At 39.5% G+C, this 21441-nt stretch overlaps 1 protein-coding gene across 1 annotated transcript; it reads left to right on the forward strand.

Moving 5' to 3' along the window:
- The first annotated feature begins 5313 nt into the window (after positions 1–5313).
- Positions 5314–19855, forward strand: LOC115806362 (MORC family CW-type zinc finger protein 3-like). The gene is made up of 18 exons (XM_030767036.1): positions 5314–5352; positions 7103–7175; positions 7656–7788; positions 9394–9632; positions 10513–10657; positions 10903–11050; positions 12962–13096; positions 13288–13404; positions 13923–14020; positions 14195–14302; positions 14547–14675; positions 14767–14841; positions 15749–15782; positions 16343–16385; positions 16894–16933; positions 17333–17437; positions 18319–18699; positions 18844–19855. Exons 1-18 carry the CDS (start codon positions 5314–5316, stop codon positions 19853–19855), a joined length of 3054 nt encoding a protein of 1017 aa, XP_030622896.1.
- Positions 19856–21441: the final 1586 nt, after the last annotated feature.

A 21441-nucleotide genomic window follows, 5' to 3' on the forward strand; every position in this document is an offset into this window, starting at 1 on the left:
TGGCATGCTGTATAAACAGATTGCTGGTTCAAATAGTACTAAAAGAAAAACATTCAGTACTTTGAGTTGGTCAGGTGCATAACGAGGATATTTCTTTGAGAAGGTTTAAAGACAAGGATTTACCCTTTGTTTGCTATTATGACTTTATGGAGAAGACCTTTGTTTACCAAGCTTTTTCTTAATTAATATGTTTGGACTTTTTCCTCTGACTCTCACTGTTACACTCAGCTTCAACACAACACAGAGGAGGAATGGGCATTGGACAGTATGTGTGATTAATTAAACTGAATTAATTTATGTGAAACCCCAGAGAGGGTCACAGCCAGAGACAACCCTAAAATGAGAAACAATACTCTAAACTAAAGCTGAGTTCTCCATTAATCACTTCTCCCAAATGAATTTAAGGGAGGAAATGTTTTCCAGAGATAACTGTGGGATTCACTCAACTGGAGAAACGTTGAACGAGGTGATTACTAAAGGGGTTTCACATTATTTTTTAGCTTTTATTTTGCATAGCATCTCACTGACACATGGGATAGAGCTGCTCACACTCTTAGATTTATTACCCTGTCACACCCTGTTCCTCTCGTTTCCTCTTTAGTGGTCAGTCGTAGTTTAGGTCTAGTAACCCATCATACTACAAAAAAGCATGATACACTCCATCCTTATAAAAATCAAAGCAATTAATCCCAATTTTTTTTTTATGTATTATATGAAAATATGTTTGTTCTAGTTATTCTATGCTGGTGCACTTCACACACATGTGATACCACACCTCCTTAAATCTCCTGAAATCTTACAGGCCGAGCTGTGGGACATTGGACTGTCGTTCATTGTCTTTCAGCCTTTCCTTCCTCAGTCATGACGCTTGTCTTTTAATCAAGCAAGTGGAGTTCTCTCCTTTTTTTGGACATTTTATTACTACAACTGTTGGTCACTTCTTTTTGTTTTGTTTTGTTTGTGTTGACTGTACTAGTTCTGACTGTACTTAGGCTACAATGTCCTTAACTGGATTCTTTTTAATATAGCATCAGACCTGCAGCAGAGAGGGATAGCTCCACACTAGGTTATGCTGTTTGAGGTCACCAATAGGGACAAAGATTCAGATCAAAGAATCAAGAACCAGAGCAGGAACATCTTATCCAATATTATTAACTTACAAGATAGTCAAAGGTGGGCCATACATATTAGTTGAGGTTATTTGTATGTGTGTGGGTTTGTGGCCAGTGGAAATGAAAGACTATAAAGGAGAACAAATTATAATATATGAGAACCTAACATCTGGAACCAGCTCAGAGTAGAGTCGGTGCTCCTGCACATTGAAAGGAGTCAGTTGAGGTGTTCCTGGCACGACCAACTGGGAGGAGACCCAGGGACAGACCCAGGACACACTAGGAGAATTATATATCTCGGCTGGCCTGGGAATGCCTTGGGATCCCCCAGGAGGAGCTGGGGGATGTGGCCAGGGAAAGGAAGGTCTGGGTTGCCCTCCTCGACCTGCTACCACCGCGACCCGGCCCCGGATAAGCGGCAAATGATGATAATGATGATGATGACATCTTAACATTTGAAATTCTATGGCTTAAGTCTCTTTAAATATAAATGAAGCCCTGGTGTCCCATCAGGCTACTATGGTCTCGGTCGTTATTTCCAATAATATTTAGATATAACAGTCAGCCAGACCCTTTGGTAATCTCATCTCTGATTGGTGTTTTCAGCGATCAGTCAATATTGGTGAATTTCCGTGGGTTAGGATAGGGGGTTATTTTTACTGAAAATAAGAGGGGGGAGGGGTATGTCTGGAGGGATAGAGATGAGCAGAGGACACAGAGGTGAAAACGGTATTGTAGTTAGGTAAATTAAGAGCGTCTTTTCCTCTGCATTAGTCAGCCGAAAGCACAATATTTTTCTTCTTGAGTTTGGCTAGCTAACGCAGCTAGCCCTGTGAAGCACTTGTTGAGCAGGTTAGCTCGCCACAGCTGACAGAGATTCTTAGTGCGATGGAGAATTTCATATATTGATTTTTGATGATAAGCTTGTTTTCAATTAGGATTAGTTTACACAGCAACTGTCAACTTTCCATATTACTGTTTGCAGTTCATGTTCATAAATGTAATTGTAGTTTAAGCTTTGCGTTTTTTTGTTTTTTTTTTCATATATAAAGTTCTGGATTATATATAAATACTCTTAATTTCTGCAACAAACTGGAATAATAACATGCTAGTACAAACAAGCACAATAAATGATGTAACTAAACATATATAAATAAAATAATTTAAAATGAACAATGACATCAGTCCAAGCTATATCTCAACAACAGTGTCTCCTACTCACAATGGGAGATGTATGAGATTTTGGGCAATTACTTAAAAGGAGAATGCTTCAATAAAATTCTGATATTGAATCCTTTGAAAATCCAAAGCTCCTGACTCTTTTGTTGAAAGCATTAGCTTTACTCTTTTTTTTCTCCTGACCTAAAGGGGACTTCAGGGGTTTTCAGTGAATGTTGTGCTATGATTGCATTACACAGTTTTCACTGGTATTGAAAAACAGTGTATGCACGACAGAGAAAGGTATTAGCTGATAACTGTGGTGGAGATTTGCTTCACTTCTTATTTTTGTACTTGTATCTAGTGTGCATTCACACAACTATCCACACCTCACACATCTTCAATAAACTTTGGAGTACTTTGAAGACATCTAATATATTAGACCTTCACTACAAACCCTGAGTGTGGGAAAAAGTTGATTTAATGTCATTGTAGTGGTATGTCTAAAGGTTCAGTATGTATGATGAGACATTCTATAGGTTGTATTTTATTTATATTAATAAGCCATTATTGGGTATCATTCACACTGACTCTTTGTGTTTGTACGTGTTGAGTGCAATGGACTGGCGACCTGCCCAGGGTGTTTCCCCGCCTTTTGCCCAAAGAATGCTGGGATAAGTTTGAACATTTCAAGCAGCATGAATGTGTCAAGTCTTGGGAGACGGCTGAAAAGTAAACCAAAACAGCAACCAGGTGAATCTGATCTCTGACAAACTCTACATAAACAAGAATTTAAGGATACAAAAACACTACCCCTAGGCTGGAGTGATAATGCTTTATACCAATCCTTGGAGCCAGGTACTGTCTGTGAACTGAGAGCTGCTGAAAACATTTGTCTAATCCTAATAATGTAATTGCTGTTATGGCATTCTTGATATTTCTCAATCTTTCTGCTTAACCTCAACCACATCTCTCTTTGCCATTATTACTCTATAAGGATTCTTGCTTTTATTTCCCCACTATCATCCTCTTCTCCCTATCTTCCCTCTTATCTGTTTTGTTAAATGCTTATTAAAAAACACCCCACAAATCTAAAAGATGTTAACACAATGGCTTAACTGCTGTAACATTGCAACTCTTCTCCAGGCCCACTATACATAGTAAAGTGTTCAAGAGACTCCCCCCCCCCCCCCGTTCCTTTTGGTTTCATTGAATGTTTTTACATTCAAATCCTTCCCCTACACACACACACACACACACACACACACACCTCTTCCAAAAAAAGCAAGAGAAGTCCAAAAAGTGACTACAAAAGGCTCAATCCAAAAGAGCAAACACATCATCAAAAAAGGTACAGGAAAATGAAGAAGCGATAAATTAGATACCCTGAAAAATCAGGATAAGGAACAATGACACTGAGAACAACTCTAAGCAAAGACAGAACAGAAGAACATGGCTTAAATAGACAGAGAAAACAAGCCACAGGTGATAACAATACATCAACAAGGAACAGGAGGACTAATCATATGACACGGACAAAACGAAAAGACTGAGGACCCCACATGGCCAGAAAGAGAAAGGCACGCTCCCACAGTCCTGACATCATCTAAATAAACTAAGATCTGATGTCTGCTCTGTACAATACACTCACTTTACAGAAGCAGAGTCTCGAAAACCTACAGCCAGGTGGATTGGCCAGACTCCTCAAATAGTTCCAAAAAACAAGGTATTTCCATTTTAAACAGTAAGAACATTTAATTTCACCACAATTCAACACTGACTGACCCAGAAGACCATTATATCATTATCACTGGAACCACTGCAAAAAGACACTCTAGCAAATATTTATGGCTAGACTCTTCTTCCTTTTTCCACTCGTTCTTCTCAGCACTATCTAATTTTCCTGACTGATGATATGTCATCCTAGGCAGTGATTTTAACACACTGTTGGACCCACACATAGATCACTTCTCATCAGCCTCCACAAATAAACATGTCAGATTGTGGACTTCTGAAGACTGAATAACCCCAGTAATAATAAATACTCATATTTCCCACCTTATCGAAAATCATACCATAAATTACATTTTGGTTAACAACTCTATTACACACGAAATAACTGACCTAATCATCCACAGCATTATCATCTCTGATCATATTCCCATTAGTGTTGTCTTTTTAGCAGAACACCAACCCCTCCCTCCTCCCAGATGGCACTTCAGTAACTCATTACTTAAAGACAAAGAATTTCGCAACTATTTCAAACACGAATGGGCATCCTTTATAGAAATCAATAACACTCCTGGAATAACAGCATGTACACTATGGCAAACTTCAAAGACTGTCATGAGAGGGAAAATAATATCATACTGTACATGCAAGAAGATCAGAAAGTGTCACAAAGATATGTAGATGTGTAGGTCTTTGCTGAGCTTTTTGTGTAATTTATGATATGGACTTATGTTTTTGAATTAAACTCAGTAAATGCTTCGTTGACTTCTGCTTCAAGTAGCACTTCACGGAAATGCCGTCTATTAACTAGAAAACTCACTCACTCAATCACTCATTATCTAAGCTGCTTATCCTAATTAGGGCCATGGGGGGTGCTGGAGCCTATCCCAGCGCTCATAGCGTAAAAGGCGGGAAAACACCCTGGACAGGTCACCAGTGCATTGCAGAACTAGAAAACTGTGATCAGCTAAAGTTTTCACCTATCTTTTGAAAGAAAAGAAAAGAAAAGAAAAGAAAAGAAAAGAAAAGAAAAGAAAAGAAGTTATTAAAAAAACAGAAGAATTTTATGTGGTTGACTCATGTCGGATTATTTTTACATTCCCAAAGGCGGTCCAGTCACATAAGGACAATTTTGAAAGGCTAATGTCATAAACAAGGTAAAAATACCTTTATGCCACGCCCAACACCTGACTATATACGAATGACCTGAGGTTGTCTTGTTTAATTGCAGATACGCTTCAGGACTGGAATACAGCATCTTTGACCCCTCTCTTGCAACTCTCTGTAGCGTTGGCAACAAAACACAGGAGAAATGGCAGCACAAACATGTGGAAATATACCTGTTAGCAGGGTAAGTTCTCATACCAAGGTATGTTCTAACTGGTTCTTATTTTTTAGTTTGCAGAAGCAACATCAGCTGATCAGTTGTGTTATCGTAACTGAATAGACCACTTTTAAGACTTACTAACTATGTTTGACACTCGAAAATCATGTTTTTGAAGTTCCGCATTATCTTGTGGTGAAAGTTTAACGTCATCGTAACTTTTGAAGTCAGGCGCCGCGAGTGAAAACGAACAGAGCCATGATTCGGGGGCATGCGTGATCAACGGGAGTTTCGGTTTCGTTTCTGCCAAAGGGAAACCGTGGATTGTGACTTTCTCGCAAAGCAAACGGTTTCGTTAATGCTAGGACAGGTTCGCACGCGCACATAGCCAGACACTGGTTTAGTACATCTGTCTTTTGGTTTAATTTTAATTGCATTACCTGTTATCTGATCAGTTAAGGCAATAGAACTCATTAAGATTGGATAGCAATCTAACATACTGTAATGTCGTCCGGCACCGGGACACCTAGCAGAGTTCCACCACGACCTGCGTTTAGTGGACCTCCATAGGTTACCTCGTGTTGTAAACGAGCTGAGGTTTGAAATAGTTAATTAATACTAACCCGCGCATTCATTAGCAGATCCACTGAAGGCAAATGTCGCGTTTACCAATATAACTTTGTGTGAAATTTGATCGTTTCAGTAAAGCAATACATATATACATTTCTTAACTTTATGTGGCCCCAATGAACCTTTTATTTATGTATTGTATACCACTCCTAAACTTGTGAGGTAATAGAGAACTGTACCGTGTGCTATATATAACTCGTTTATACTCATACGTTTATGCTGATATCATGCTGGTGAGGATATCCTCACGGAAATAGGATGTGGAAATGCAAATTGGCTCATCATTTAGTTCACAACCTGCAGAGTTTTCCCTTCACTCCCAGTTCAAGGTAAGGGTTGGCGTAATCACCAGCCCTTGGGGGGCGCTACAACACATAGGCTACATACGTACATGTGTGCGTTCATATATGCATGTATGCATACATACATACATACATACATGGATAGGTAAATAATTAAATAAAAGTAATGAATAAATCCTACAATTTAGGAATTTAACTGCAATCTATGGCTGCGTTTACACTGCCTGGTGAAAGTGACCCAATGTACATGTCTATAACAAAGTCAAATCAAATGATATCATCCATAAGTTACAGAAAATAGATAAGTCTTTAGTCTGGTTTTAAAGGTATGGAGAAATTTTGCCTCCTTTACTTCTGTAGGTAAACTATTCCAGAGGAAGGGAGAGCAGTAGGAAAAACCTCTATTTATTTACCAAGATGTTGATGGTGATGCTGATTATATATATATATATATATATATATATATATATACACACTAAAGCAGTCCACTGATAACTAATAGTGAAATTATTCTAAATGTTCTGATTGTGTTACTGTGTTATGATACTGTATTTGTTCTGTTACCTTATGTTGTAGTTTTTCCCTTATATTCCTCATATTGAGACAGTCTCTTCAGTCTGATACCTCTACCGCAGGGGATCCCCACCCACCTTTTTATTTTTTAATGAATTCATTAGATGATAAACTTATTTTCTGAAACCTATTAGGAGAACTGACTCCCTCAAAAATGAGGGACGAAAAGGAATGACAGACAGATTTGGCTTGCAGATGAATTAATTTGCTTGATCTTTTACCTTATCTATTCATCATGGCTCATTTTATTCTCAACTGTTTTCTCACTGCAGGTCAGTCCGAAATACCTACACTCAAATTCAACCAGCCACACCTGGGCCTTCAGCGCCATTGCTGAGCTTATCGGTGAGACACATCTGCAAAACTGCTGATTTAAGAAAGAGGATATGAAATTCATTTCAGCCAAGTAATGTTGTCCATGTTGGCGTGTAGAGGAGATGAACCTGAGCTGAAGGGATCGGCATTGTTGACAGCTGCACACCTCTGTTTCCTTTTTTTTTTTAATTAAAAGCTATGATTTATAAGTTGTATGTTGTTAGTGTAGAGTGATTCATCGTTATAAATTTGGCAGAGCTGTGGTACAAATATATTGATGTAAAGTTTGTATAATGGATAATGGATAGCGAGCTTAAAAAATATAGGTAAGTCCAGGATATGGTAACGTAACACTCTATGTTAGCCTGGACTTGATCTTGCATTTACATTTTTATTCATGCTTTCATCCTTTCATTTACTAATTCATACATTTTAATTTTGCTCATAAAAAAAATACATGCTGTTTTTCTGGGGTTTTAAGATTCCAATATTTATTTATTTATTTCTCAGACAATGCATATGACCCAGATGTGGGAGCAAAGAACTTCTGGATAGACAAGACAGTGATCAAAGAAAAGGTCTGCCTCACCTTCGGGGATAATGGAGTTGGCATGAACTACCAAAAAATGTACAACATGCTCAGGTATGTCTAATAAAACCTGACAATTCCCTCCATCCCACTCTGACTAGCGTCATCTTGATGAACCTGGTAAACACCCCCTCTAATCTGTCCGACAGACGTGAGGAGGGAACGTGGAGGATTTCTAATATGTAATGGTCACACTCCATTAATCTTCTGCGCATAAATTTGTATCATGTAGCCACGCTGTTATGCTGATAATATGGGCATCACTTTAAACATTCCGAGGCTTAAGACACATGAAACAGTTCACATCATTCCAAACGTTGTGCGAGACTACTCGATGTAAAGCTCTGGTGAGTTTTTAGATAATGCCCACCTGCAATGCCCTTTAAGAACTACACTTGGTAAATCTGTTACATTGCCATGTTACAAATATGCTCACAGTGAAGTAAAGGCCCAGCTACATAATAAGTTGTTTGAAGAAGATACTGATTTGTGGCCATAAAATGCATAATACAAAAGGCCATGAATTGAAGAATCTGCAGTCACGTATTTGGTTGTCTCTGCAAGAAAGTCTCTCTCCATGTCCATTATCTTCCATTTGTTGAAACAGTATTTACAACCCATATTTCAGAATCATTATAATGCAGAAACTTTGTCATCTGAACACTTCTCTTTTATGCAAAAGAGTCATAGTACCACACATGTACACAAAACCAACATTACACACTCAGCATAACACACAGGCATAGTGTCAGGACAACTGTCGGATGCAGGCCAGCAGATGACTGATTGCAAGCCGTTTATTTCAGGGAATTGGGTACAGCTCACCAAGGCAAAAGTCTTTCAATACAATAGACAAAATGCGGATTCTGAAATATAGACAGAGGTCATATCCGGAAAAGCAGGCAGAGCCAGGAAAACAGTTCAAACAGCAGGCAAGGGCAAGATCCAGGGACAGGCTAAAGTTCCAAAAACAGAGGCAGACAAGGACAGGCAGGCAGAATATACAAAAACAGTAGGCAAAACACTCAAATGTCAAATACATTGAAGTCAAATACACAAGGTAATAACAGAGAACAGGACCAACTAGAACAACTCTAGACCAGCTACAGCAACTAATGTGTAGTGGTGGCCCATAAGATAAGAGGAATAGAAATAAGTCCACTTAACCCCCTCTCCAAAAAAGTATCCCCATTGTTAAGCCTACTGCAGGCAGTAGTTATTGAGGATTGATAGGTGTTGACTCAGCATTGTCTGGAGCCATTTCTGTTACTGGCAATTTCTTTCATGCTGTGTAGGGTTGGGCCAAGCCAGTGACCGAGCCTGGTAAGGCCCTATCAGCTTTTAAGTGCTAGCAGGGACAGTGTTGGACTTCTAGGGTCTAGCGGCAAGCATTCAGTTTGGTTCTAAAAATCCCCAGGGCCTTCAAACTTTTCTTTAAGCCACTCTAGCTCCTCCACGTTATTTGGGGCCTTTGAAGAGGTCACATAGCAGGCGTGTGTGGACGTTTTCAAGAATAACAGCGTCAGTAATCCCATCCGAGTCCCATCTCCTGATTACCAACAGCAACCATGCAGGCAAAGCTGATCAAATTAGATTTGCAAGGGAGGGTATCTGAAGAATGTTACACTCTCACCCTCTTGTTTTGTCTCACTTTTACAGTTTTGGCTTCAGTGACAAAGAGGCAAAAGATGACCATACTCCAGTAGGTCGCTACGGTAATGGGTTCAAGTCAGGCTCTATGCGACTGGGGAAGGACGCCATCGTGTTTTCGAAGACCAAGGAGACCATGTGTGTGGGCCTGCTCTCCCAGACATACTTAGAGGAGATAGGAGCTGAGAATGTAATTGTTCCCATAGTCACCTTTACATGCAACGGAAAGAACCAGAGTATCCTAACTCGTTGAGAGAGAAAGGCTGACAGAGAGAATGATACATGGGAGAGGGAAAATTATACTGAGATATGAGAAGGAAGGGTTGATGGGTAAACCTCATAGAAAGAATAGCCTATACTCATGAAACATATGTCTTATCATTCCACAAGGTAGCTGATACATCAAGCAACTGAAATATCTATCAAACACAACTTGATACATCTATATCCTTGTTTCAACTTAAAACAACATGGTGATTGAAACCCCTTGTGTGTGTTGGAAACCAGAGATTATCAAATGGGCAAAAAAGGCATTTTGCCTTTAACAGAAATACTGTTGTTATCTTTTGTCAGTCAGAGATTTTGACTTTTTTCTGGATCAGTTTTCTGTAGGCTGCAGGGTATTAGCTCCTGATAATGTGCGATTTTTTTTTCAAGTAATATCTTAAACAGTGTACCAAAGCTAATTAGCCTGCCTCACCAGAGGGTAACTCGTTTGCTAGGCATCCTGAATTAAGGTCATAGTCAAGTGCTCAATCTAAGGAGACGTTAGGCGAACAATGCTCAGACAGCATGTGCTGGAGAGAGACTGAGGATCTGTGAAATTTTTCTTCCTGAATATTTTCGATCCACAGCTGGTTGAATCCGCAGATGTGGAACCCGCGGATATGAAGGGCTGACTGTATAGGCATGCTGACAAAATTGTTAAAGATTGGTAATGGTTAAAGTAAAACTTTACTGGATATTATTAATCTCTACTTCAATATTATTCAGGTGAATCTTGTCAGGTGAATCTTTGTCTGTTATAGCTACTCCCGTGTAAATATTGATGGTCTTAGACACAAAGCTATAGTTGATTTGAGTGCAGCGATTGACCCTTGACCTGTGAACCAGTCCAAGCCTCCCCAGAGCATGCAGACTGCCTGAAAGATATTCTGGAGCACTCTCTGTTCCAGAATGAAGAAGAACTTAAGTCTGAGTTCAAGGCAATCAATACACCCAGCCGCACCTCTGACAAGACAGGAACACGCATCATCATCTGGAATCTCCGCAAGTAAGAACATCAGTCTGACAAAAAAGTGAGGCAGGATTTGATGAGAGAGAAAGAGTGAGTGGACAGGTCATTCTGGAAGCATGAAATGGCTATCTTTTCTTGGCTCTAGTCTTTCATCAGCAATTACTTACCAAGAAGTAAGAATGAGAGGAATTAGAAGAGAGTTAGAGCTGGCCCAACGTGGTACCCTCACTGAGAAAGCCTTGCGTTCAGGTCTGTTATAACAAATCTTATCCCATCAACAGAACATCAGAAAGGCCAACAGAGTTTGATTTTGATGAGGACAGCTACGATATCAGGATACCAGCGGACGAGTCTGAAGACAAGAAAAAGAATTTCGGAAAACCAGAACGTTTTATGGAGTCCACTCCTGAAAGTGATTTCTCTCTGCGGGTAAGACCACTACTGCTGGTGCTGGGTACGACTGCCTAAGGTACACGGATTGAAGGATGTTGAAAAGACACATCATTATGAGCTGGTGGTGATATTGGGTGGGTGGGTCAACAAATGCATTATACCCATCAATAGTACATCCTGCAGCAACAGCAGCATCACTCCCAAGATATCATGTTAACAGTTACCTTTGCCCAACATTGATAACCTTATGCTATTTCCAATGTGACAGGTGCTGCATTCATGTTTCCTAATTTTGTCTGACAATTATTTCAAATCCACAATCCCTTGTTGAGTCCAAGTTGTGTCTCCTCCAAAAAGCAAGGATTGGAAACAGAAAAGTGAATCCTTGGCTACACTTGCTGTTAGCCAGTCCTTTTGTTGAAACCAAGTAACACAAAACTCATTTTGTGTTATTTGAACATCATTTGGGCGATGCGTACCCAGTCTCTTAATCTCCAATTTTTCCTCCAGAGAAACTGAAGAAATTAAAGTAAAGTAAATAATCCACCTCATTTGTGCTAACACCCACAATTGCCACAGCGTTCACTTCTTCTCCCTCCCCACTCTCACACAAGTAGGTGCTAGAGTAGCACCTCACTGTACGTGCCGTCTGTATGTCCATTGTCATTGGTCAAAAGTCAGTGATCTGTGGGCTGAATGAATTTAGCCCAAAGGATCAGTGAATTAAGAGGGTGTGCCATGACTCATGTCACTCACTTAACACTACGAAGATGAATGGAAGATGATGCTACTGTGTTTGGCTTGTAAAAAATGAGCCCATTTAGATACATCCTGTGTTTTTCTTCTGACTATTAGGTGGTGTTGCTGCTTTAGCAGGAGACGTGAAATTATGAGACAAGAAAAGAATGTTTTCTGAAACAAATTATGGCCTCTGTGATAACTTGTAATACAACTGCATGGCAAGTTTCAGCTCTATGCCTAATATATCAGTGTAGAATACACAGCTTCGGTTTGGCCCTAAAACCCCAAATACAGGTGATTCATCACAGTAATACAATCGGGTAAGTAGTAATATTGTTGTAGTTTATAGAAAGTAGATTTAAACACCTAGATGTGTAGTGTTAAATATTGCACATTATCATTTTGAAAAACAAACAAACAAAAAGGAAAGTTGAAAATTAGTCACAACTTAGATGATCAAGTATTTAGGCTTTGCAGCAGTTTGACTTAACACAACACAACACACCACACAATTCCACACAGAAAACCAAGGCCAAAACTATGGCCTACTACTACTTATATTTACTGTATACATGACCAGACAAGACTAAACTAACATGAAACAGGTGGAACCAGTGCTTAATTTGTAAATCAGGAGGTTCTGGAACAGGGGGTGCTGTTCCAACAGGTTGGGGTCACATGATGTGCACAAAACTCCTCAGGTGTCTCTCTTGCTTTTTCTTTAATTTGAAATGATCTGATTTGAAATGCATCCAAAATAAGCAAACATGAATAATTGTAATGGGAAATAAAAGAAAAAAAGAAGATTTCTTCTGTAAGCAGTCATGTAATAAGCAGGGTACAGTGAGCTGGTCATTACTGTAAAGTAAACCCCTCTGCTTTGTGTCGGGGTCCTGCATCACCATGTCAGGGTTTATTTTTCAGTAAAGAGTGGCTCTGTACTGTGTTATTTGGTATTTTTCTGTTTGTGTGTTGTGTTATTCGCTTGTTGTGTGCTGTTTTATTTGTATGTTGTGTTGTTTGTGTGATGTGTATGTTTGTGTCTGTGTGATGTGTTGTTTATGTGTTGTGTTTTATTTATTTGTGTGTTGTGTTACTTGTGTCATGTGTATTTGTGTGTTTGTGTGATGTGGTATTTGTGTTACATGTATTTGTGCGTTTGTGTGACGTGCTGTTTGGTGTTTGACTGTATGGTGTCTGTCTCAGGCGTACTGCAGTATTCTGTACATGAAGCCCAGGATGCAGATCATCATTCGTAAGAAGAAGGTACAGACGCAGCTCATCTCCAAGAGTCTGGCATTCACCAGAAAGGATTACTACAAACCCACCTTCCTTAAGCCTGTATCCTTACACCTGGATCACAAAGACAAACCAAAACAGTCACCAGAGAGGGAAAGGGTGTGGAAGGGACAGTGAATAGGAAGGGCCAAAAGGAAAGACACAGATGATCCCAGTTTTATGGCTGCGTATGCAGATTTTCCGCATCACCTTGTGAACTCCCACTGCTTAGTTTCCTTAAATCAAATCGTCAGAAATCTGTGCTGATCACCTTTGGGTACAACACCAAGAGCAAACAGCATTACGGGCTCATGATGTACAACAATAACCGGCTCATCAAAGCCTACAAGCGTGTCGGCTGCCAGCTCCAAGTATGTGTGTGTTACTAGTAGTCTTGTGTAAAACAAATAGTTGAAACTCCAAAACATTGCTTTTCAACTACCATACAGTGCAACGTTTAAAATTGTCTTTGGTTAGCATTTATGTGCTTATGATTAAGCAGGTGTATGTACTCATTTGGAAAGATATAACTTTCTCAAGTATTTCCATAAATCAGTAGCTTTATCAAACATAACAGATAATGTTGCATATATGATGAATAGCTTTGGTTTTGAATGTGCCTGGGATATGCTGATAGTAACTGACTCATCTCTCTTGTGACCTCTCTCTTGTGATCTTGTGAACACCTCTGTACACACTGATAACTGTAAAACTATGACAAATCACTATCCTGTCATTTTCAGCATCAGTTACTCTGATGTTATTATAACGTCTGTCATGTCTGGGAATAAACTGTTTTGCTTTTTCTCTATTGTTTTCACTTCTTTGTAAGAGAACTATAGAGAATCATACACCTGAATAAATGCCCATCCACTAACTCTTTTGACAGGCCAATAACCAGGGAGTTGGAGTCATTGGCGTGATTGAGTGTGATTTCCTCAAACCAACACATAACAAGCAGGACTTTGATGACACAGAACAGTACAGGTCTGTTTGAGTGACAGCTGCCCTTCACCCTGACGAAGACGAGGAGATATAAAAATTTCATTTTACCAATCATTCTTTATGTGTTTTGAAAGGTCCTTGTTTTCTATGTATTCTGGCAATGCTCCTGTTTAAATTTCACTATCAACATGCTGGTTTATCCTGTTCATCTTGTAGAAAAACCATCTATAATGTCGCTGGAAAGCTGAAGGAGTATTGGGACGAAGTACGTCATAAGAAGAGCTCAGGGAATCCAGACAGCTCTGTATCTGTGGAGGACATGGTGTAGGTCTCCTCTCATTTTATTCACATTTTTGTTCCTAAAGGGAAAGTACTAGCTAACAGGTCCCCAGACACTGACTTGGATAGCATGTTCCCTTACATGTGTTTTATATTTTTATATTTATGAAGGATCCCCTTCCTTATGATGAACATGCTTTTCCTCAAACAACCATTATAGCAGTCAATTTAATGTGCGTGTGTGTGTGTGTGTGTGTGTGTGTGTGTGTGTATGTGTAACATCCTTTAGGGAATCTCCAGACCAGAATTGGGTGCAGTGTGATGATTGTATGAAGTGGCGTAAAATCCCAGATGGCTTTGACTGTGACCTGCTCCCACGCAAATGGTTCTGCCACATGAACCCTGACAATCAGTTCAGGTGATCTGTTCTGTGTCACTAGGGTGGCTCCCCTTCATACCCTTAGTGTGTGTGTGTGTGTATGTTAGTTAATATTTTTGGTCTGTTTCAGATCTTGTGATATTCCAGAGGAGAAAGAAGATTCAGGTGATGAGGAACAGCCTGACCCAAAACCCTTCAAACAGCAGTGAGTTCAAAAACACTGTTTTACTGTTTTACTTTAACTCTCCAGCAGTGAGTCAAGACAATAACATGCTCAAAAACGGACCTTCATTCCAGATTAACAATCAGTGAAAGGCATTTCTTTGTAAATGTAAATCTCTGTGATTGCACACAAACACTGTGCAGTGAATTTGTCCTTTGCATTTAACCTGTCCAACACACCAGTAGTGAACACACACACCAGACACAGGAGCAGTGGGCAGCCTTCCTTGTGCCTGGGGAGCATTGGGGTTAAGTGCCTTGCTCGAGGGCACACGGCCAAGGATGTTGGTCCTGGATGTTGAGCCCGGTTCTCTAACCTTTAGACCACGGTTGCCCAGTCAGTTTAACCTGAAAAGCACTGCTCAGGGAGATGGGCTTCAGAGATGAAAGATGAAGAGGAAAAAACAATGATGTAGTTCTATTAGAACTAACAGACATTTGTCTATACTTTTTTTTCTGTATCACCAAGTGACTCTCTAGGGCATAACAAGTAATGCATGCATTCGTTATGTTCTTAGCGGTGTAATTACATGCTCTCCTTATGTTTTGAGTGTCTGTAAAACAAACTAAAAATGAAACTTTCTTTTGGTATGTCTTTGATTAAAAGCACTGTTTTGAATATGTGATAAACATGTCTGACATGCCTTAAATATGTTAAATCTTTAAACTTGTTTTGTGGACATAACATCATTGAAACCTAAATTTTTAATCAAACTAATTAAAGTAAAATGTCGGTTGTATATGCTGATAGTAATTTGTGCGAACTGAGATTGAATTGAGATGTCTAAGTTCAGTACTGCAAAATGAATTGATAATGTTAATGTCAGTCTTTCCTTTTGAGCGTCCTGAAGGACCACAGTCTGATGATGCTGATGTTCTCTCTCACACAGGGAGAAACAGAAACAAAGGGAGAGAAGGAAACAGGTAATAGTTGTGTGCTGTATGTGTGTGGCAGTGAGTTTGCTTGGGAAGTAGTACACACTAAATCTGAGATCATTAAAAAACATAAAGAAATAAACATAAATAAAAAAAGGAATGAATGAATAAACAAACAAACAAACAAACAGATAAATAAAACTTGGCAACATGTCCTGTTTAGTTGGAATAGAAATCTATTTTTCTGACTAGAAATTAACCTTTATTTATTTTTTTCTTTTAAACTGTTCAGGATGGTTTAGTTCATTTTTAATTCATAGGGATGACTGACTGGTGCCAGGATAAACTGGAATAGCTTGATTTAGCTGACTGACTATTTTGATATTTACTTAATGAACTGATCTAACAATGCATCAGTGTTCTTTCGCTCTAACCAGTTTGTTTCATTGGCTTGTGTTGCTGACTGCTTAATTGCTTAATGTTTTGATGGCCAGATGACAGGGCGAGCAGGACTTGTGGCTACTTTGTCAAATCTTATCATTGCCACATAGAATGGTTTTGCTCCAAAAACAAACTGAACCTCCCTTTCTCTCTCTGTGTGTAACCAGACAGAGACAAGTGTTCAAACTCCCAGCCCTCAAAAACGCACTGGTAAGAAGCACCTCCCAACTAGTGTGTGTGTGTGTGTGTGTGTGTATGTGTGTTACATTAGTCCATATCAGTTTGAAAGCTTTGCTTTGAATTTTAAATGAATTTCAATGAACAATAGTTAGACTTCTGATTCTTTGAGCAGGGTGAATGATTTGTCCGCAAACAGTGAAAACTGCCATTATAGTCATAATGCTATGTAATATATGTAAATAATGTAATATGTCATGTGTAATAATATCATGTGTAGGCATCTGTAAGGCAGGACTGGAGGAATAGACTCATGGATTTCACAGCCATCATGATGTTTTTCTGTTTGTGCCTCACATTTATTATAACTGCCATTAGGTCCTGAGAGCACAGTAAATTAACAAATTGTTTAATCATTCACACTAGCTCCACCATCAGGCCAGAGTGGCACACAGCACTAAAACACTTGCATAAAGCTCACACTCCGTATTTGTTATTTATGAGTAATAATTAATACTGTTGGTGTATTTCCCTTCAACAGGCTCCACGTCATCTCAGTCAGACTTTGGCACTCCAATGAGGTACCCACCTCTCTCTCTCTCTCTCTCTCTCTCTCTCTCTCTCTCTCTCTCTCTCTCTCACTGGTCCTTTTAAAAACTTCCAGACAGAGAAAATGGGGGGATTCATGATGACATAGGCACTGCATTGACGTCTAGGTCCATCATGACAGACCACAGCTTAATCCCTTCTGAAACATGGATTTATTTCTGAGAAGTGAAAAGACAAGGTTACCCGTAGTCAGTTATCTAGATGCTTTGTGATTAGTTATGGTGAGTGTGTCACTGAAAGCTGAACAGACGTATCTTAGTACGTATCTTAGTCCAAGAGCAAAACAGAATAAGGAGCCAATATCAAAAGTCTTATTTTTAATGCAAACTATCTCATCTTCAGTTTATGAAATCTCCACCTCTTTTCCGCAGTCTTAGGAAAAGGAGACCTCACAAAGAGTTGAACAACGATGATGATGATGATGATGTGGGGGAGGGTGACGACAGTATGGCGGATACAAATCAGAAGCGGAGAAGGTAATATCATTCTTTTATGTACTTTTATTCTGAAATCAACACATTTCGCTAAGTAGCATATATGAAATGCCTTGGGGAGGGAGGACTGGACTGGTGAGTACATGGTTTTTGAAACATATTGGATTTTCTTTGTTTCACAAAAACAGTTTAGGGCTTGAACATTTTTCGTTATCTGCTTTGGATGTAGACCATTTTTACTTTTACTTAAGAAATCACAAAACTCAACATTGTTTGAACTCCTGTGGAATCATTTGAATGCATGCGTCAAAAATTAACAATCCAGTAGTAGTTCACGACCTGGATTTTATTTAGAAGGCTACTACATGGCGTGAACACCCTGTAAATTTGGATGCATGTGTTGAGTAGTGAATGAAGTTTATTTCCAACGCTAGGCATCGTAAACATGCTAGGCTCAGAATACTGTAAACAGGCACATATAGACAAGAATAAGAGACATAATCAGAGAAAAACAAAGCTGATACACAGAGTAGAGTAGTAGACAGGGTATACATGGCTTGGTACACTCAGAATGAGATACTTGGTAAGGAACTGAGATGAAACATGGAATATATATATACAAATGAGTCAATGGAGAAGAGACAGGTGATAATGAGTTCATGAACTGAATGAGCCAATGATTAGTGGGTTGGCAAAGTCAAGCAGTGATAGGTTGAAATGGGGAGGGGGGGGGGTGGAGACATAGCTTTGACAATCTGAGAGCATCCTGAGGGAGAGAAAGGAGGTATGGAATGGGTGAGTGTGCTATACAGTTGAGCACTGAAAATAGAACAAAGGTCAGTATGTCTGCAGAGCAGAATAAGCAGCTAATGAACATCTTCAGCTGATGAAACTGTACAACAATTTGTCATTCTCTCTATTAGGTCAAAGAGACCCCTTACTTCTGACAAAGGAAACAAGGAGGTGAAGAGAACCAAACGGACTGATGGTGGGCACGTCAATGTCTCTGAAACACCTTCAATCGTCAACTCAGTGCCAGAAGTTCACACAACAGCAATGTCCCTCAGTACTACTAATGATGTTGATGAGGAGTTGAGTGATTCCATCAAGAGAGAGAGACAGGAGAGGCAGATTGAGTGTGATAACGTCAAGAGAGAGAGAGAGGAGAGGCAGATTGAGTGTGATGACGTCAAGAGAGAGAGACAGGAGAGGCAGATTGAGTGTGATGACGTCAAGAGAGAGAGACAGGAGAGGCAGATTGATTGTGATGACAACAAGAGAGAGAGACAGGAGGAGCTGAATGGGTGAGTGTGCTATGCAGCTGAGTAAGCACTGGATTAGAACAAAAGTCAATATGTGTGCAGAGCAGAATGAGCAGCTTATGAAAATTTGCAACACTGATCAAACATTATTAAGAACACCCTTCAATCTCTCATCCTCTCAATCAGGTCAGAGAGAGCTCTTACTTTTGGCAAAGAAAACACAGAAGTAAAGAGAACCAAACAGAGTGATGGTGGGAACACTGATAACTCTGAAACGCCTTCAACCCTCAACCCAGTGCCAGAACTTCACACAATAACACCGTCACTCAATACTGCTAATGATGTTGAGGAGGAGAAGAATGGGTGTGAAGACAGCCTTAACAATGGACAAGAGGAGCAGAGTGTGAGTAAAGACAGCCTTATGGAGAGACAGGAGGAGCACAGTGGGTGTGATGACATCAAGATAGAGAGACAGGAGGAGTCGATTGAATGTGATAACATCATGAAGCAGGGACAAGAGGAGCAGATCGGGTGTAATAACATCATGAAGGAGGGACAGGAGGAGAGGAATGGGAGTGGTGATGGCATCATGAAGGAGGGACAGGGGGAGCAGATCAGGTGTAATGACATCAAGAAAGAGGGACAGGAGGAGCAGATCGGGTGTGATGACATCATGAAGGAGGGACAAGAGGAGAAGAATGGGAGTGGTGATGACATTATGAAGGAGGGACAGGAGGAGCAGATCGGGTGTGATGACATCATGAAGGAGGGAAAGGAGGAGCAGATCGAGTGTAATGACATCATGAAGGAGGGACAGGAGGAGCAGATCAGGTGTAACAACATCATGAAGGAGGGACAGGAGGAGCAGATCGGGTGTAACAACATCATGAAGGAGGGACAAGAGGAGCAGAATGATTGTGATGGCATCGTGAAACAAGGACAAGAGGAGAAGAATGGGTGTGGTAATGTCCTAAGGGAGGGAGAGGAGGAGCAGCCAATGCTCTGTGGAGAGCTGGAGAAACTCCTCACTCTGGCTCAGAGTTCACTCCTTGGCATGAAAGAGCAACGGGAGCTAGTGAACATAGTACGTAAAACATTATACAACTTCCAGAAACAAATACACTCTCTCAGAGAACAGCTAGAGGAAGTTCAGTTTACAAACAGGAGAGAGCAGCAAGAAGAGCCAACAGAGTACTGAGAGATCCCTCTACTCACAGAGTAAACACCAAATGGAATAGTTCAGACAGAGGAGAGATGAACCAGTGTAGCAGGATAGAGATTGACTAGGGTTCGTGATTTACATTTCTTGCTTTTATTCTTAATCTTATATGAAATGTTGACAAAGACAAGGCATGGATCAACTGTTTCCATAAACTTGTTTTAGATTTGTTAATGTAAAAATGATTAAGCTGATTTTATCACTGCTAAAGGATTTTTTCTGTTTTCATACATAGATAAAGGATTTTTCTATTTTTATACATACAATTATACATATACATATATATATATATGTTTTCACAAGTGAAATTTGTTTTAAGCGTGAAGAAATGACGAGGCTCAATGAAAAAATTAAATAAATAAAGTTCTGATTTTCTCAAGTCTTTGAAAATCCAGACTCACTGATTCTATGGTGGAAACATCCACTTTTTTTCCTTAAACCTGAAGAGACCTGGTTTTTAGTGAACATTGTGCTTTCTTTTTGTATCCTTTACATAACATATATTACATACATATATTTACATACATATAGTACATACCTATAGCTCATGGATGCATGAAAGACTGACCCTTAATACCCATTAATGAACTCTTATAGAATTCATTCTGTTTTCAATGTGGCTCAACTTTTGTAGTGTTGGTGTAAAAGAAGAGTGGGTTAAAACAATGCTTTTTTTTTTTTTTAAGATGCAGTAGTCATAAATAAAGTCGGTATTTAACTCTTTTGCAACTTATACATGTTTTAGCAGCATCAATATGGCTGAAAAACTCGAGCATCTTAATTAACCCTAACTCTGGGTTTGTTTAATTTCTTTCTATCTTTCCACGGCATGCTGCATAAACAGATCTCTGGTTCAAATAGCACTAAAATGAAACACATTCAGTACCTTCAGTAGGTCAGGTGCATAACGAGGGCATTTCTTTGAGAAGGTTTAAGGACATGGATTTACCCTTTGTTTACTATTATGACTTTATGGAGAAGACCTTTGTTTACCAAGCTTTTAGTTAATTAATATGTTTGGACTTTTTCCACTGAATCGCACTGTTACACTCAGTTTCAACACAACACAGGGGAGAAGTGGACACTGAACAGTATGTGTGATTAATTAAACTGAACTAAATATGTGAAACCCCAGAGAGGACTCCCAGCCAGAGATAACCCTACAATGAGAAACAATACTCTAAATGAAAGCTGAGCTTTCCATTAATTATGTCTCCCAAATGAATACTTTTGAGTGACTCATCCAGCCCTAAAGGGAGAAGCACAGAAACGCTGCACCCGTTCTTAAAGGGATCAAGCAAATGTTGCATCTTAATGTTGCCTTAATGGGTTAGCACTGACTTTATCAAGACAGCTTAAATCAGACCCGGTTCTAGACTTTTGGGCTGGGCAATTTTTATTCACCAATGCATTGCATAATTCTCTCTTTACAACATATCAAAAATGCAGAGTATAGCCTGCTACCAGCAGCCTATACTTGACAGAAATGGGAGCTATAGCTGTAAAAAATAAATGCATTTTTTTTTTAATATTTCAATTTTAAACTATATATTTGAGGAAAATAT

The sequence above is a fragment of the Chanos chanos genome, chromosome 3, assembly GCF_902362185.1.
Source record: "Chanos chanos chromosome 3, fChaCha1.1, whole genome shotgun sequence".
Classification (NCBI taxonomy): domain Eukaryota; kingdom Metazoa; phylum Chordata; class Actinopteri; order Gonorynchiformes; family Chanidae; genus Chanos; species Chanos chanos.

Bases quoted from the DNA above. Each gene is read 5' to 3' on its own strand.
- LOC115806362 (XM_030767036.1), top strand. From the start codon at position 5,314: ATGGCAGCACAAACATGTGGAAATATACCTGTTAGCAGG. The intron at 15,783-16,342 runs GTAATAGTTGTG...GTGTGTAACCAG, and splicing joins AAAGGGAGAGAAGGAAACAG to ACAGAGACAAGTGTTCAAAC. The intron at 18,700-18,843 runs GTGAGTGTGCTA...CCTCTCAATCAG, and splicing joins AGACAGGAGGAGCTGAATGG to GTCAGAGAGAGCTCTTACTT.